The sequence below is a fragment of the Marmota flaviventris genome, chromosome 16, assembly GCF_047511675.1.
Source record: "Marmota flaviventris isolate mMarFla1 chromosome 16, mMarFla1.hap1, whole genome shotgun sequence".
Lineage (NCBI taxonomy): Eukaryota > Metazoa > Chordata > Mammalia > Rodentia > Sciuridae > Marmota > Marmota flaviventris.
This window is the reverse complement of record NC_092513.1, coordinates 18,442,417-18,458,977: the sequence shown is the minus strand read 5'-3', so window position 1 is coordinate 18,458,977 and position 16,561 is coordinate 18,442,417. Positions and strand designations below refer to the sequence as shown.

The 16,561-nt window shown below is 31.7% G+C and overlaps 1 protein-coding gene across 2 annotated transcripts in view; it reads left to right on the top strand.

Moving 5' to 3' along the window:
* The window catches only part of Wdr7 (WD repeat domain 7), a 326,007-nt gene that overhangs the window by 45,366 nt on the left and 264,080 nt on the right, over positions 1–16,561 (top strand). For both annotated transcript variants that reach the window (XM_027949032.2, XM_071602717.1), the window contains exons 8-12: positions 2,754–2,899; positions 3,469–3,571; positions 5,908–6,049; positions 6,257–6,505; positions 7,257–7,477. In XM_027949032.2, the coding sequence (XP_027804833.2) occupies positions 2,754–2,899; positions 3,469–3,571; positions 5,908–6,049; positions 6,257–6,505; positions 7,257–7,477 (861 nt within the window). The remainder of the gene's footprint in view (positions 1–2,753; positions 2,900–3,468; positions 3,572–5,907; positions 6,050–6,256; positions 6,506–7,256; positions 7,478–16,561) is intronic.

Below are 16,561 nucleotides of genomic sequence, written 5' to 3'. Positions count from 1 at the left end.
AAGCCTGTGGGCTTAGAGGTATGCGTCACTGTGCCTGGCTTGGTTTGATACTTTTGAGAAATACTTGGGACTTGGCTTTAGTTGTATTGTTTTGTTTTCATTCATGGAATAATTCGGTTAGTGATTTTATTGATCTTAATTCCTACATTTTGCTACTATTTTAGTTATTGTCTCATCTATACATAAAAGCAGTATGAGCACATGTTCTTCAGGACATATATTTCTTTGTAGGGTGTTGTTAGACCCAAATGCCATTTTTTTTTTCCTGGCTTCTTGGAGTTGTGAAGGTCTTCTTCCAGCACCTCAGAGTTAATGATGGAGGGAGTATATTATTTCCATGTTTCCAGAATTTAATATTTCTGTAATAGAAAAGTGGTCATCAACATGTTTTGAGAACTTTTTTCTTGTGTAGCACTTTTTTGAAAGCTTTCTGTGTATTTTTTCTTTTAATCCTCAGAACTCTCTAAGGGTAGGCGTATTAGGTAAGTTATTTAGTCCTGCTTAATAAATTACTCTAGAATGTAGCATATTAGAATAACACAAAAGCATTATAACCCATCTTATCATGGGTTAGTAATAAACCATCTTATTAGTAATGAAAGAACTATGCAAGAGGATAAAGTGAAAAGCGAGTCTGCTTCATACCCTTTCCCTGGTGCTTCCTTTCCCCTCTCCAGAGGCAATATCTAGTAGCAGTTTCTTTTGTGACTATTATAAGCATTTTATAATTAAATGAAACAGACACTTTTCTTTTTAAAAATGCATACATAAGTGAAAAGGCAACACACATGAGAGAAGATAGAGCATTCGCATATGATGAAGAACTTATTCAGTATTTATAGAAAGCCCGGTCCTACAAATCAAGAAGAAAAACACAGACAACCTAGCAGGAAAATAGACAAAATATTTCGCCAAAGAGGAAAGCCAGATGGCCAATAAATGTATAGAAAGGTGTTCAGCTTCATTAACATCAGAGAAATTATGTATTATTACAGACACTGAGATAGTACAACAACATGCCAGAATGGTATTTTTAGATATTTATTTCCATAAAGCAGTTTTTCATTTTAATGTAGTCCAATATCATCTTTTATGGTTTCTAGAACAATTGTGACATGTTTTTAAAGGGCTTACTATAAGTTGAGATTAAAAAATACTCAATTTACTTAATATTCTTATGGATTTACTTTACAGACATCTGATTCTTTTATCTTGAAATTATTTTGTATAAATGGTGATATATAAATACAACTCTATTTTCATTGCAGAAGGATGCCCTGTTCCTGATGCCATATGTTGAACAATCCATTTACTTTTCCATTGTGCCTTGAAAATATGCCGTTTTGCATGTTCCTAGACTGCTTAATTTGTCCATGCATTCATGCACCAATACAGTGCTGTATTATTTTAACTTTTATAGCTATATCGTTTGTTTTAATAGATCATAGTGCTGGAAGGCGGGTCTCCCTTCATTATTTTTTTTGGATTCTTCTTGGCTATTATTGTATTCCTAATGTTATATACTCATAAAAACTATTGCAAATCATTGGAAATTCAGCTAGGTTTATTCTAATTTCACGGGTTTGCACAGCCAACCTCTTATTTTTTTTAAGAGAAAAGTAAAACCTCTGGGCCATCAAGGCATGAGGAATTTTCATTTCTCCTGGGAAAGATTTGTAACAAAACAAAATGTACTTTCATTAAATATTGAAAGTGGTGGAAAGAATGATGCTGCTAGGAATTATAAGACCAGGGTTTTTAGTCTTAGCTATTTCATTTATTGGAACTGTGACCTTGAGTAAGTGATGTTACCCTTATTTGTGTCAGTAAACTGAGGTAGCAATAGTTGCTTGCATTTCTCCTGCAGTGATTTGAAGATTCCTGGGAAATTACCCTTGTAAAGGCACTTTGTAAAGTCTGATGTGCCTTATTTTACTGATGGAAGGCAATGTAAAGTCAGTAACCTCTGTTGCTGGCGAAATTATAGTGACTTGATTTTACATGTAAGATTTACTAAATAAGCTGGGTGTGGTGGCACACACCTATAATCCCAGTGACTCTGGAGAGAGGCCGAGGAAGGAGGATTTTGAGTTCAAAGCCTGCCTCAGCAGTTTAGCAAGGTCCTAAGCAACTCAGCGAGACTCTGTCTCTAAATAAAATATAAAAAAGGTCTGGGACGGTAGCTTAGTGGTTAAGTGCCCCTGGGTTCAATTCCCAGTGCAAACAAACAAACAAACAACCAAAAAACCCAATTTACTAAATAATGAAACATACAAGTATGTTGACTTGTATTTATAATATTTTAGAACATTGGTAATCTAAGTTAAACAAGGAAATGCTCCAATGTCAGAGTTGTGGTTAGAAATGTTACCAGAAATACGCTAAAACAGGAGCCAGAGGCTGCATTGCAAAGGGTCCTCCCTACAACTTGCTGTTCTTTATGGAAAGGTAAGGGTTCCTGTTCCTGTGTAGAGAACACTCCTGCTCTATGGGTCCTGCTCTATTGCCTGATGGCCTAGAAGCTGCACACAGCTGGAAGCCAACTTGTTTTTTTCCCTCTTAAAGGTGACCCAGCCACAGAGGGCTCACTGACAAGATGTCTTCATCTGAGTTATCAAACTTGAAAGGCCTGAGTTTACTAAACATATTTATAGAAGTTTGTTAGTACTTTTTGAAATGTTGCTGTATCTTAGCTATATCTTACTTAAATCATCAGAACATGGACTAGATGGTGAATTTCTTGTTCCTTGTAGGTATTTGATGCTGGAGATTATTCCCTGTTGTGTTCAGGTCCTAGTGAAAATGGACAGACTTGGACTGGAGGGGACTTTGTATCAGCAGATAAAGTAATCATTTGGACTGAAAATGGGCAAAGTTATATTTACAAACTACCTGCCAGGTATGCAGTAAATAAGAGGTTAGGATTTGAATCAAAGTAAAAGATCAGAATTTGGGGTGTAACTGGAAAGTATGAAAACATATGTAGTATAATATTTAATTTAGGCCCAAAACTTCAGAGCTTTTTAAGTTAGATTTTTAATCCTGATTTAACTTTGGAGTATAAAAATTACGTGGATTTTTTTATTTGAAGAAGGATATTTTTATTATTTATTTATTTAATTTTGTGCCGAGGATTGAACCCAGAGATGCTTTACCACTGAGTTACACTCCAGCCCTTTTTATTTTTTATTTTGAGACAAGGTCTTGTTAAGTTGCTGACAGTCTCACTAAATTGCTGAGGCTGGCCTCAAACTTGCAATGCCTTTGCCTCAACTTCTCAAGTCATGGGGATTACAGGTGTGTACCACTGTGCCCAGCTTGAAGGAGGATATTTTTGTAATGTTAATTTTAAAAATCTCTTTTTTGTTCATTGTTTAAAAAGAAAGAAAAACCCTTGTTATCACATGTAATGATAAAATAGCTAATGTCAGTATTTTAAGTGAATATTGTTCTTTTTCCAATTTTCAGTTGCCTTCCAGCTAGTGATTCATTCCGCAGTGATGTGGGGAAAGCAGTTGAAAATTTAATTCCTCCTGTACAACATAGCCTCTTGGATCGAAAAGATAAAGAGGTAAAATTCTTCAGGTATCATTTATAATTGATGGTTATATTGCAAAATTTTTACAGCTGTATTTTGGTAGCTAAGCATTTGAAAGATTTTTTTTTTTTTAATACAGTATCTTTATTTTATTTATTTATTTTTTGTATGAGGTGCTGAGGATTGAACCCAGTACCTCACTGCATGCGAGGCAAGTGTTCAACCACTGAGCCACAGCCCTGGCCCTGAAAGATTTAATATAATTCAAGGCACTGTGTTAAATATTATAAAACATTTTGATATGGTTAGTTACAAGCACATTCAAAATTTGCTTATTTTACAATACATAATGTGTCTATAAAATAGCATTCACTTTTCTCTAAGTGCATATGATCTTATGCTGATTACATATTGAAACTGAGCTTTTGATAAAATTCAGATATATATTTATTTTACATTCTCATACAGTTAAAACACATGCTCAGAAGAGGTATACTGACTATCTACAGAGGTCTAAGGTGTTTTGAGAATTCTGTTACTCTGATGCTGAAAGTGTCTCTACACTGGTTTTAACAAATATAATTGATTAGCGTAGTTGTTAGTGTACTATGTAAATTTAATGTGCAGGTAATAAAATATTGTGTCTATTGTTTGAATAAATATTGTGTAATGATTATAAATAAATATTTAGTTTTATCTCTTTGATATATATTGGTAGTTTCATTTTATAATTTTAAAAGGGCAAAGGTCCTTATGTAATGATTCTGATTAATAACAGTTCATCACTTGACCAGTCATTGCAGTGCCTCCCCAAAGCCATGTAAAGATTTAACTCATTAGATATCAGACATAAAGAATAAAATATTTTTTTCTCCATAAAAATAAAAGCTTATTGTATTTTCTAAAATCCTGCTTAATTTTATCTATTAGCAGTTGAAATACAATAGCTTTTAGTACTAGATTCTTGACTCTGTTCTGTGTGCAGTAAGAAAGAAACTTTGGTTTTGGAATTAAAGTTTTCTATGATGATGTTCTGGGTCTCCACAATTCATGGTTCTGAAGAGTATGTTCAATCTTTATGTGGTGGGGTAGTGAGGGGTAGGGAATTGTTTTTGTTTTTCAGGAATATTTTGGATATACAGAATGTATACACATAGGCACAATTAAAATACTCTATATCCTATCCATTCTTCACATAACATAAACTTCTGCTTACTGCTCTCTAACCTAGTTAGACAGTCACTACCAGTTAAATAAAGGGGTAGTGACTTGAATAAAAAATGCTGCACAAAACAAAACAACATATCATTTTTCTTTAAATATCAGTTCCCTAATACATTTTAAAATCAAATATGTATTGTGTGGTACGAGAGGTGCATATGTTGAAATATGGTATATGAGTATTTTTGCTGTTGTAGCAACTTTTTCAGTGTGTAGTTTTCAATTAAAATTCTCAATATTTAAGGAAAGTCAAATAATTGATTATGCTTAATATATCTAGTTTGTATAAGTTAGTGCTTTTTATGAAACAACTAATACCAAATACAGTAACTATATTATTTGTTAACTGTAATTGTCAAAATGGAAGTGTATTTCTTATTGCTCTTCAGGCTAAGATTCTATTTGTGAATGTTCCAGTATTTGTAAATGAATACTCCAAATTTTAATTTAGTATTTAATTACTTATAAATAAGTGATTCACTAAAGACATAAAATCGTATGCTGAAAATTTGGTTGAAAAAGGAAAATATACATATGACCCAGTGAATGGTTTTTGTTCCTAGTAGTCTGTAGCTAACATTTCAGGCTAGGTTCAGATTAATTATGTTAATATGACTCAGGTAAAATTACACTGCTTGTTGAAAAAATATACTCATTGAAAAAAATGGGGACCCATAGTTACACAAGACTGATGCTTTAATGTCATTCTTATTTTTGGTGACTTATCAGGAGTGAGCAAAAAAGGCAGGATTAGTGAGCTTTCTTTTTGACTTTTTAAGTAGAGACTTTTCTTTTTGGTAGAGTGGCATACCTCTGTATTAATTATTTAATAACAGGCAATTAGACAAACTGACTTATTGTGACTAGTAACAGTATTTTGTAAAATAAAGAGTATAATTATTTATTTTAGAGAAAGACTGTATAGTTTGTTTCCTTGAACATTTATTTTATCCTGATTTGAATATTGGTCGACATACATATTAATGCTACAAAATTATATTAAAATACTGTTAAATAATCATGCTGCTGATACTTTTTTATCTTGTGTACTTAGGCAAGGTATTTAACATCTTTATTTGAAAAAAGGGTAATGTGTGAAATATTTTGATTAAAATATGATTAAAGATATTTGAATGATTTTTTGGCAGCTGCTAATTTGTCCTCCTGTTACTCGGTTCTTCTATGGATGCAAGGAATATTTCCATAAACTATTAATTCAGGGTGATTCCTCTGGAAGATTAAATATTTGGAACATATCAGATACTCCTGATAAACAGGAAGGTGACGAAGGTAAGTAGCAATTTCCTCATTCTCTTAATTTAGCATGTTAAATCTTAAGCACTAAGAAATAAATTCAGAATGTTCATATATAATTTTCTTGTAAGAATTATATTTGGTGAATGTGATCTTTATTGGTATATTACAGAATCAACTAATGATGTAATTTTTTTAACATGCATAAATATTTTTCTTTTATGCAAAATTAAATCTCTACAGGGCTGAAAATGACAACCTCTATCAGCTTGCAAGAGGCCTTTGATAAACTGAATCCTTGTCCTGCTGGAATTATAGATCAGCTGAGTGTGATTCCTAATAGTAATGAGCCTCTGAAAGTGACTGCAAGTGTGTACATACCAGCACATGGACGGCTTGTTTGCGGCCGTGAGGATGGAAGCATAATTATTGTACCTGCCACACAGACTGCCATAGTACAGCTGTTGCAAGGGGAACACATGCTCAGAAGAGGTATACTGACCATCTACAGAGGTCTAAAGTGTTTTAAGAACTCTGTTACTCTGATGCTGAAAGTGTCTCTACACTGGTTTTAACAAATATAATTGATTAGTGAAGTTGTTATAGTGTACTATGTAAATTTAATGTGCAGGTAATAAAATATTGTGTCTGTTGTTTGAATAAATATGGTGTAATGATTATAAATAAATATTCAGTTTTATCTCTTTGATATATATTGGTAGTTTCATTATTTATTTATATGGATTACCAACTATATTATCTGTAATAATGTAATCTTCTAGAACAGTGCTGTCCAGTGGAAACCTAACGTAAACTATATATTTAATTTGCTAATAGTCATGTTAGAAAGTAAAATGAAACAGATGAAATTAACTATAATATTGTATTTTATGTAACCCAATATAGCAAAACTATCAGTTCAACTCGTAATCCGATATGAAAATTATTATTGAACTATTTAAAATTATTTCCTGAATTATTTTAAATTATTTTTGTGCTAATTGTTTAAAATCTCCTCTCTGTTTGATAGTCATAGACATATGAACCAAAACTAGCCCCATTTTAGGGGTTCAGTAATCTCATGTAGTCACTGAATTTGGACAGACCAGTTTTATATGATAAAATTGGAACCTTTTTATGTGATAAGACTTATAGCTCTTCTGACATTTCATGTTTACTTTCACTTGTTGAAACTTTCTAAGACTTTAATTTTTGCATTTTAAATCCAAAACCTCATTCACAGGTTGGCCACCTCACAGAACACTCCGTGGTCATCGGAACAAAGTCACATGTTTGCTATATCCTCATCAGGTCTCAGCTCGCTATGATCAAAGATACCTGATATCTGGAGGTGTGGATTTTTCGGTCATAATTTGGGACATATTTTCTGGAGAAATGAAACATATCTTCTGTGTTCATGGTGGTGAGATTACTCAACTTCTAGTTCCACCTGAAAACTGTAGTGTAAGTTGGTTTTTGTATTGATATCCTTGCATGGAGCCCTCTATATATTCTCATTTGACTTTAGTTGTAGGTGACTGGGTTTAGACATACAGCCTATGATATGGAACCTTCGTATGTATAAAAAAATATGATGCCATTCACTTACATTTAGAAGCATACAAATTGATTCCGCATACTTATACATGTGTAAGTAGTACAGGTGTTAAAATTGAATTGGAAAGATAAGTGCCAAATTGAGATACTGGTTTGATTTTGGGAGTGAATGGAATCAGTATGGACGAGAACAAAAAATAACTCCTGGAAGGGTCATGTTTATTTACTTTTAGTTAGTATGTATTTAATATTTCTTTCACATTGATAACTAAATTATCAGAGCTGTTTTTATATTGTTGGAACGACTTAGAACAGGATTTTTGAAAGAAAGTATTTTAAAATAAATTATTTAGTACTAAAATTATGCTTATGTATGGAGCATATTGGCTAAGTTATTTAATACATTAGCTAAAAAATGATAACTTTTCATTTAGTGTGTTTAAATTTTTACTGTCCCATACACTCCAAAAATATCCAGAAGGGGGCAGCATAGATTTGTGAAAATAGAATGTCAGGCATCTGTCCTAAGTATTAGATTGTGCTTTCATTTAACAATATTAGATTCCTAGATCTAGAGACAGGTGTGATAATATAAATGGTTTATTTGGTTAAGTGTGTGCTAGCATGACTAAGTTTCACAGCCAGTAAGAGCAATTAACAAATTAATTTTTCTTTTTAATAATTGTGCTTTTAGTCTGAAGAAATATTGAATACTTTTGCTCGAATTAGCTCTGATCTCACATTTTTGAGTCTGGGGTTTTCTTATTAACTTGTATTCTACATTTCAAAAGCAGTGTCTATAATTATACCATAGTCTCTGAAGCCAAGCAGAATAAACTCTGTTAATACAAATTAAACAAAAGCAGGAAACAGCTATATTTATTTTTCTAAAATATAATTTTTTTCTCTTAACACTTAATGATCTTAGATTTCGAGAGCATTTACATTTGTTTTTATTGTACTAGCAACATCTTTTTGAAATTAATTTCATTAAAAAAATTAAGAAATACATAGTAACAGAAAATACAGGCATTTTAAAAAGATGATTTGGTTATTCTTCAGTGTCACTAAGTAAATTATGAGATCATTATTTTTAGTGATATTCTGTAACCTATTTAATTTTACTGGACATTTTAGAATGTTGCTTTTTAAAACTGTTTTCTTTCCTACCAGTGTGGGGGCAAGAATTACTGTAGCTAAGTATTTTTGTAGTTCCAGAATAGTTTCTTTGGATAAATTCTTAAGTTTGAAATTGATATAAAAGAAGAACATATTGATATAAAAGAGAGTACTTGCCTAGCATGTGTGAGGCACTAGGTTCGATCCATAGTACCACATAAAAACAAATAAATAAAATAAAGGTATTGTGTCCATCTACAACTAAAAAAGTTAAAAAAAAGAGAAGAGCATGTTATTTTTTAAAGGTATTGAATAAATATTATGAAATTGCCTTCAAAAGATTAGAAATAATTTTGTGTAGCTACCATTGTACTTTCATAATTCTCTATCCTGTTTATAATCTTCCAAACTTTAATGATTTTCCAGACTTGTAGGTAGCTATATATAGAATGTAAGTAAGTATAGTTCTCATCTTATTTGGAAAGCACAGAAGTATTAAGATTGCAATACTATATTGGTTGTGCATTCTGATTAGTTTATATTCTTTATAATTTTATGTTTCCAGGATTTAAGCTACTATCAAAAACTAATGTATTCAAGATGAAAATTACTTTCCTGCTATATTATCTCTATGTTAAAATTTTATGATGCATCCTGTCTTATGTAGTAAGCTGAAAAAAAACTCAGTAGTGTGCCAGGGGACTGTCTGTGAAGGTCCTTTTTGTAGTAATGAGAAAGATGCATTCTTATTCTGGCCATGCTGATATTGTACAACATTTAAGAAATTTTAGAAATTCCTCTATTTGGGGAGGGTTTGTTTAGTTCTTACATTTGGATCTTATTATCTTTGGTAGTAAAATTCCATTGGGTATGAAATTTATTTTTTAGTAACAAGTGATTTGGTGTTAAATATTGCAAATAAAGTAGTTGCTTAAAGTTTATGTTTTAGTTTAGGGTGAAAGTATGACACAAAACAAAGGCTAATTTTTCTTGAGAACTTAATAATATGGCATTTTTCAACAGAAAGTATAATTTCTTTTAAAATGGCAAAAAATTGTTAGTTAAAAGAAATTTTTTTCTAAGAATATTGTTCAGTTAGGTGCATCAACATAGTTTTGATTAGAATCAGGGATATCCTCATGGGTAAGCTAGTCTGTATTTGATAGAGTTTAGTCTATGAGTGACCCAGACTAGCACATAGGTGATTATTATGCAGCATGATTAATATTATGAAAAAGTGTTTTTCAGGGCCATTTGGGAATAAATAGAAGGTTCACTTTGGATGGTTTTGGAAGACTTCCAAGAAGGGCAATATCTATTGTATTGGGGGATATTAATTTTGTGGGTGTATATAAAATTATACATGGTTTATGAACAACCTCTGTTTGCAGAGGCACTTAGTTTTATGTATATTCTGTAAAGGGATACTTGATGAGTTTTTCTGACTAACATCTGATAGATCTGTCTATAATAGATAAAGGCTTGCTTTTAGGCAAATGCTGGCAGGAATTTGACATATATACATTACTTTGAAAATAGCAGCTATGAGATCAGAGTAAAGGTTTTATATGTCTTGCAGACTAGCAGTATATGAGTATTAGGACACTTTATTTCATCCTACTGAGGAAGGATGTTCGAAAGATAAAAGTTAAGATAATAAAATATGAAACTGTATTGAAAGGTGAAATATTTAAATTTGTCTAAAGAAAGACTTGACAAGTTAGGAAAGTAAAAAGAAAGTGGAATGATACAAAGTTAGAAAGAAAGAATGTATATTAATACTAACAAGCATAGTTTTTATGATTGTTTTGAGTTATTATGAATGGTTTCTTTAGCCACTGGTAAAGACTTTCAAAATAAGTTGGAGAAGGGCTGGGGTTGTAGCTAGGTGGCAGAGTGGTTGCCTAGCACACGTGAGGCACTGGGGTAGATCCTCAGCACCACATAAAAATAAATAAATAAAATAAAGGTATTAAAAAAAAGAAGTTGGAGAAAACATTCTGCTATTAATCTATGGACACGGAAATAACAGGGCTCCTGGTTAGTCAGGCTAGTGAAAAGGAACCCTTTAGAATCAGATAGACCTGGGTTTGTGTCTTCATCTTGATCAGTAAGTTACTTATCGTCTTTGAGCTCTAGCACCAGTTTCGGTGAAGGGTTTTTTCATATTTACAAATAAAGCCTCCTATAATGGGAACTCAGTAAATCATTACTATTGTTATTATTTGTTTTTTTGATTTGACTACATTCTTGTTTGGATGATAAAGGCCTGAATCTGGGCAGTATGTTCATTCATTTTCAGTTCCAGAATGACTTAATCATAGATGTGCTTTGTTCTTATGTCAGGAGCTGCTATTCATTTCCTTGTTTCCCAACTATGGCCAGTTGGTTTTAGAAAGTGTTTTAGAGATGGATCTCTTTTCTCTATCAGTCTGACTTTGAATCTTTTTTGGGGAGAAGGGGGATTTAATATTATTAAAAATTAATATACATTTTAATTGACACATAATAATTGTAATTTTCTGGGTACAATGTGGCATTTCAATAATTTTGTATCTTATTATCACATGAAATAAAAAGTTTTGGGGGCTGGGGTTATGGCTCAGCGGCAGAGTGCTCGCCTCGCATGTGCAATGTCCTGGGTTCAATCCTTAGCACCACATATAAATAAATAGTTATTGTGTTCAACTACAAATATAAAAATAAATATTTTAATTAAAAAAAGAAATAAAAATTTTAAGTTAACAAGAGACAACAACTGGATAAAAGGATTTTACTCTCTCTTAATTCCTTGGAAACTATATTGCCAAGTACTGTGTCTTTCTGCTCATTTCCTGAAAATTGGAGTTTTTAGCTGTCTGAGAGGCCCAGACTAGCTCATTTCCTCTGTACGTTTGTGGGTGGGTTTTAGAGGGGCAAGCCTTTGCCAGTATGACCCCAGATGAGGAATGGTGTGTTTTTTTTTTCTTAAGGCATAAATTACTTGCTTAATTATGGACTCTAAAGGTTAAGTTTCACTCTATTCTTTGATATAGCTTTAAAAAATAAGCAGACATTCTTTCAAAACAAAGAGATACTTTAGCATATATGTTCTGTTATTTACTACTGGAAAGAGACACATGGGTCCTTTCAGTGTCTCAAGTACTAACAATGAGGTCAGTATCTGTTTCCATGAGAAAGGAAAGCAAAGGTTTTCCATGGTTCAAGGAGAGTTATGTAAGTTCAGTGTTTATTTCTTGTAAGGAAGCAGGTATAATGATAAATAGGTTAAGGTAAGGCAAGCAGATTTTAAATGGCTAGGAATGATATAGTACTATTCATTATCTAAGTTGAGGAAGCAGAAAGTAGAGGACAGTCCCAACACACAGCCCTCTGGAATCTAAATGCATTTTTTTTTCCAAGAACTAAAGCCCTGTGTCTTGGAAGGTGATGATTCCTGCCATGTGTCAGGTCAAGGTTCTGGGACCAGGCAGATAAGAGATATTTGACTGGTGTGCAGAGTGAAAACGGACAAAACTTTTGAACTGCTTAAAAATAAAAACCTTAGAATATGTTCAGAGTCTGTAGATTTGCCCATCTTGTCCTTAAAACCCATAAATATATAATTTGAAATTAAAGATAGCATTTTTACATTTTAAGGTGTGAACTGAAAAGTAATAAAGTTCAGTAGAAAAAAAAAACATATAAAGAAATACTCAGAAAACAGTGGAAGGAATTTATTAAGTTGTTGGAATGAGTATTTTCATTGACTTATTATTAAAAATGTTATAAATTCATTAACCTAATGTTAAGATAATATGCAAGTGGTATTGGTGAATATGATGATGGAATTATTCAGATTAAATTAAAGCAGATATTAATATAAGAAGAAAATATTGAAAAGGGAAAGTAATGTTTTTGAAGAATTATGGATGGTTTAGGTAGATACCTAAATGTTGGCAACACTTAACAACTTCTTCATAAAATAAATATAGTTATATTTTGAAAGAATTTATTGTATATAATGACAAAATGATGATGGAAGTCATATTAACTGCTATCATATTTTGTATTCATGATGTGTTAGTCACTATGCTAGATTTGTTTCTGTACATTATCACACAACAGTTCTACAAGATATGATTCTTGTTGTTAACCACATTATACAAAGAAATGGGGCTCAGAGAAGTTAAATAACACGTTTAAGTCACACAGATAGCAAGTGACAGGGATGGAATTTGATCCTCAGTAGTCTGACTTGATGACCTGTACTGATCAACCATGCATATTACCTACTGGCATATTTAATAGTCTTTAAAATTGCATTTCTCCATTTTTTGACATTCTCAGCATTGATTTATGTAAGTGAATATTATTTTGATGCATACTTAAATATTCAGTCAATTAAAAACTAAAATTGTTCTTCAGTTTGTTGAACACCACCATTCTTTTCAGTTCCCAAATTTCTAGTTCCTTTAGAGAACCGCATTGCTCAATTTTCTTGTAATTTAACTTTTAGTTTTCCTTGGGTTATTCAAGTTTGGAGTCTTTTAATTTTAGCTTCCTGTCGGTATAGTTTTAACTCCCATTTAATTAATACATACACAACATTAAAAATTTTGAAAATAGAGGTAACTAAGAAGGTAAAAATTCACCTGGTATCTTTGTACATATAAGAAAACCACCATTAATATATTTTGATATATTTTCCTCTGACCTTTTAAAATACATTTATTGTATACTTATGATTATACTATAGATATGTAGATAAGGTTATCTGTGCATACTGTATCTTCATTTAATATTACAACACATTTTTCAAAGTTTTGCTTATTCAGGAAAATAATTTTTAATGATTGCATAACATTTCATTGAGTAAACATAATATATTTACTTAGCCATTCCACTCTCTTGATATTTAATTGTTCCCACTTTTCACTATTATAAATAATACAATATTGAATATCTTTGTGTGTAAAATTTTCTTGCATTTAAGATTATTCCTTTGGATGGATTCCTTGAATTCTTTTTATATTAGAACCTCAGAATTTTTCTGTGGTGGGTTAGTAATATTTTTAAGCCTACCAAGCTATTTTCTGCTCACAGTTCCTATTGCATTGCCCCTCTCTTAAAAGATGTTATTTGCTTAAGTTTCCACAGTATAAGGGAAATAAAAGTAATACCTATTTCAGAAGGTTGTTGTGAGACTGTAATGGATTCCTGTCAAGCATTAAGAAAATACTTACCATAAAGTCAGATCCCATCAAATGTTGATTGCTGTTTTTGGCTAAATTGACAGGGGAAAATTGTATCGTATTGTTTGAATTTGCTTTTCTTTGGTTACTAAATATATTGAAAATTTTCTATGAGAATTTAGGCAATTTTTTAAGTTTTAATTTTTCTTGTCCTTTGATGTATTAATGCCCCCCACCTTGGGGGGGTGCAGATATTAGTCAATGAACATGCTCTTACCTAAAATACTAAGTGTATGTGGTTTCTGTTGTTGGAACATTTTCTAGTTTGTTATTTATTTTTGGATTTTTTAACATACAGATATTTTTGTTTTTTATATAATCCAATTTATATTTTTTTCTCTGTAGCCTCCATATTTTTGAAGCTTCAAATCTTGCTTTCTTCCCCCCAGAAATTTGGTAAAACTTGATTAAAAACAATGATTACATTAAAAACAAATGTAAAATTCTTTATCAGAAATTTGTTTATGTTGTGGGATGAGGTAAGGATTAAAATTGTTTGTTTTTTCCTAAGCTGACAAATAATCACAGTGCTATTTGTTAAATAAATCTTGTTTCTCTGATAGGCAGCAACTTCTTAATCATGTATTATATTTACTTGCTGTTTTATAAGTAAGAAATAGTAGAAGAAAGGAGTTCTAATTAGCCCACTTTTTATTGTTATCTTTTGTATATAGTGAACAAAGGAAAATGTTAAAGTAAGACCAAAGACTTATTGTTCATACATAATATAATTATCCAATTAGTTGGTTAGTCAGTTGTTTTGGTTAGATTACATGGTCTTATTTTCTAAAGTAAATATTAAATAGCCCTTTACCTTTTCTTTTTTTAAAAGAAGATTGGATTTCTGAAACTTAAAATTTCATTGTAATCTAATTTTGTGGAAGTGTGGAAATGAAATTAACATTTAATTTTGTAGGCTCATTTTTCCCTTCAGGTAGAATATTTAAAAATGATAAATGATGCCTCTTAACGGCACATTTATGTTCCATAGAAAGAGTTCTGGGAAGTACAAGAAATAATGATTAAGAGAATAGTGGGATTGATTTATGAGCAAAAGAAGCTGGTCATTTATAGCTTGTCTAATGATGGGCATATTTAAAAGGAGAGACAAAAGAGTGTTCAGATATTTAGAAGATATTCACACAAAGGGAAAGATTGTTTGGGGTAAATATGAGATTGCTCCTCAAGTGATATGAAAAGAAAGAGCAATATAGTTTAGAAAACAAATTAGCAGAAGTAGAACATAAAAAATATATATTATTTACACTGGGAATTGTTGGAAAGTGGAAGCATTTCCCTGGAGAGCTAGGGGATGGGATAAACTAGCTGTCTCTAATTTCTGTAATTCATGGCAGATGCTTAGGAACAGGTTACATAAGAGGTTTCTGGGAATGGTTTAAAATGAAGTCTTGTAAAATGCGCAAGGTCAGACTGGATGACCTAGGTGGTATATTCTGACTCTGTCAGATGCTATGATAGCTTGTGGCATTCTGCTGTTCGGCCTAATGTACTGTGAAGATTATTTACTGGCAAATTCAATGAGTCTTTATTTGGTTTAGGATTAGAATTCTTTGAAAAATAAAAATTGGCCTTGGAATGTACTTGTCTGACTCCAGTATCCTCCTTCAACGTCTTGCCCTAGTTGTCTTAATTTTTTCATTTTAAAAAATAGACTTTTCACTTGATTCAATATTTTGTTCAGTTGCTTATGTTTAGACTTTTAGTTAGCATTTTGTGTCATTTCTATATGTTGTTTCTAGGGCACGATTAATTTAATGAGTAATATTCACCTATAAAATACTAGTGAAGTTAATAGAATGCTCATTTCATGCTGCACGGTTCTCTACAACTATAAAAATTTTTAATAGGATTGTGTTTACACTCATAAGTCAGTTGATAGCAGTGGTTGCTGAAGTGGACATTGTGAGACAATCAGTGGGGGTATGAAGAGAAAATATTAGAACTCTAATTTATTGGATCTTTTAATCTGAGGAAATGGAGCTTTCTGAACATTTGCTAGATGGGTGGACACTGGTGTGCCCACTCCTATCATGCTCTGATGGGCATGTACTGCCGTGAGCAAAAGTGGGTGAGCCCCCAGGAGGTGCCCGTGACACTTATACCCCATGTGCTTCCAGTTAAAAGGTGTTGACTTAAGGAATCCGCAAATTATATTGTATAGTTCTTAACCTTGCTATCACAAAATATTAATGGAAGATATTTCTTCCACATTGAATTTCAAACAATGATGATCATTTGATAATTAAGGCAATGAGGCAGCCAAAATCATTTCGAATTATATAAAGTTTTTGTTTTTTTTTAGACTAACTTTGACTCATCCTTTTAAAATATACATGTGTATGTTTACAATGTACGAGATACATAAGCAGTTAAGTACATATACAGAAGTATAAACACATGGAATACATTTTAAAATCTCTTAAATGAGTAAATGAGTGATCAAGAAAATTTGGAGCAAAAATGCATTTCAAGTAAGTTCATTTGAAGATGTGAGGGTCACATTTTTTTTAGTTGTTGTATTACCATTTTAATTACACCAATTAAGTGTTTTACACATTATCTTGTTATAATGACCTTGGTGTTTAAATCATCTTTAGGTGACTTTTTCAGGTTGGAG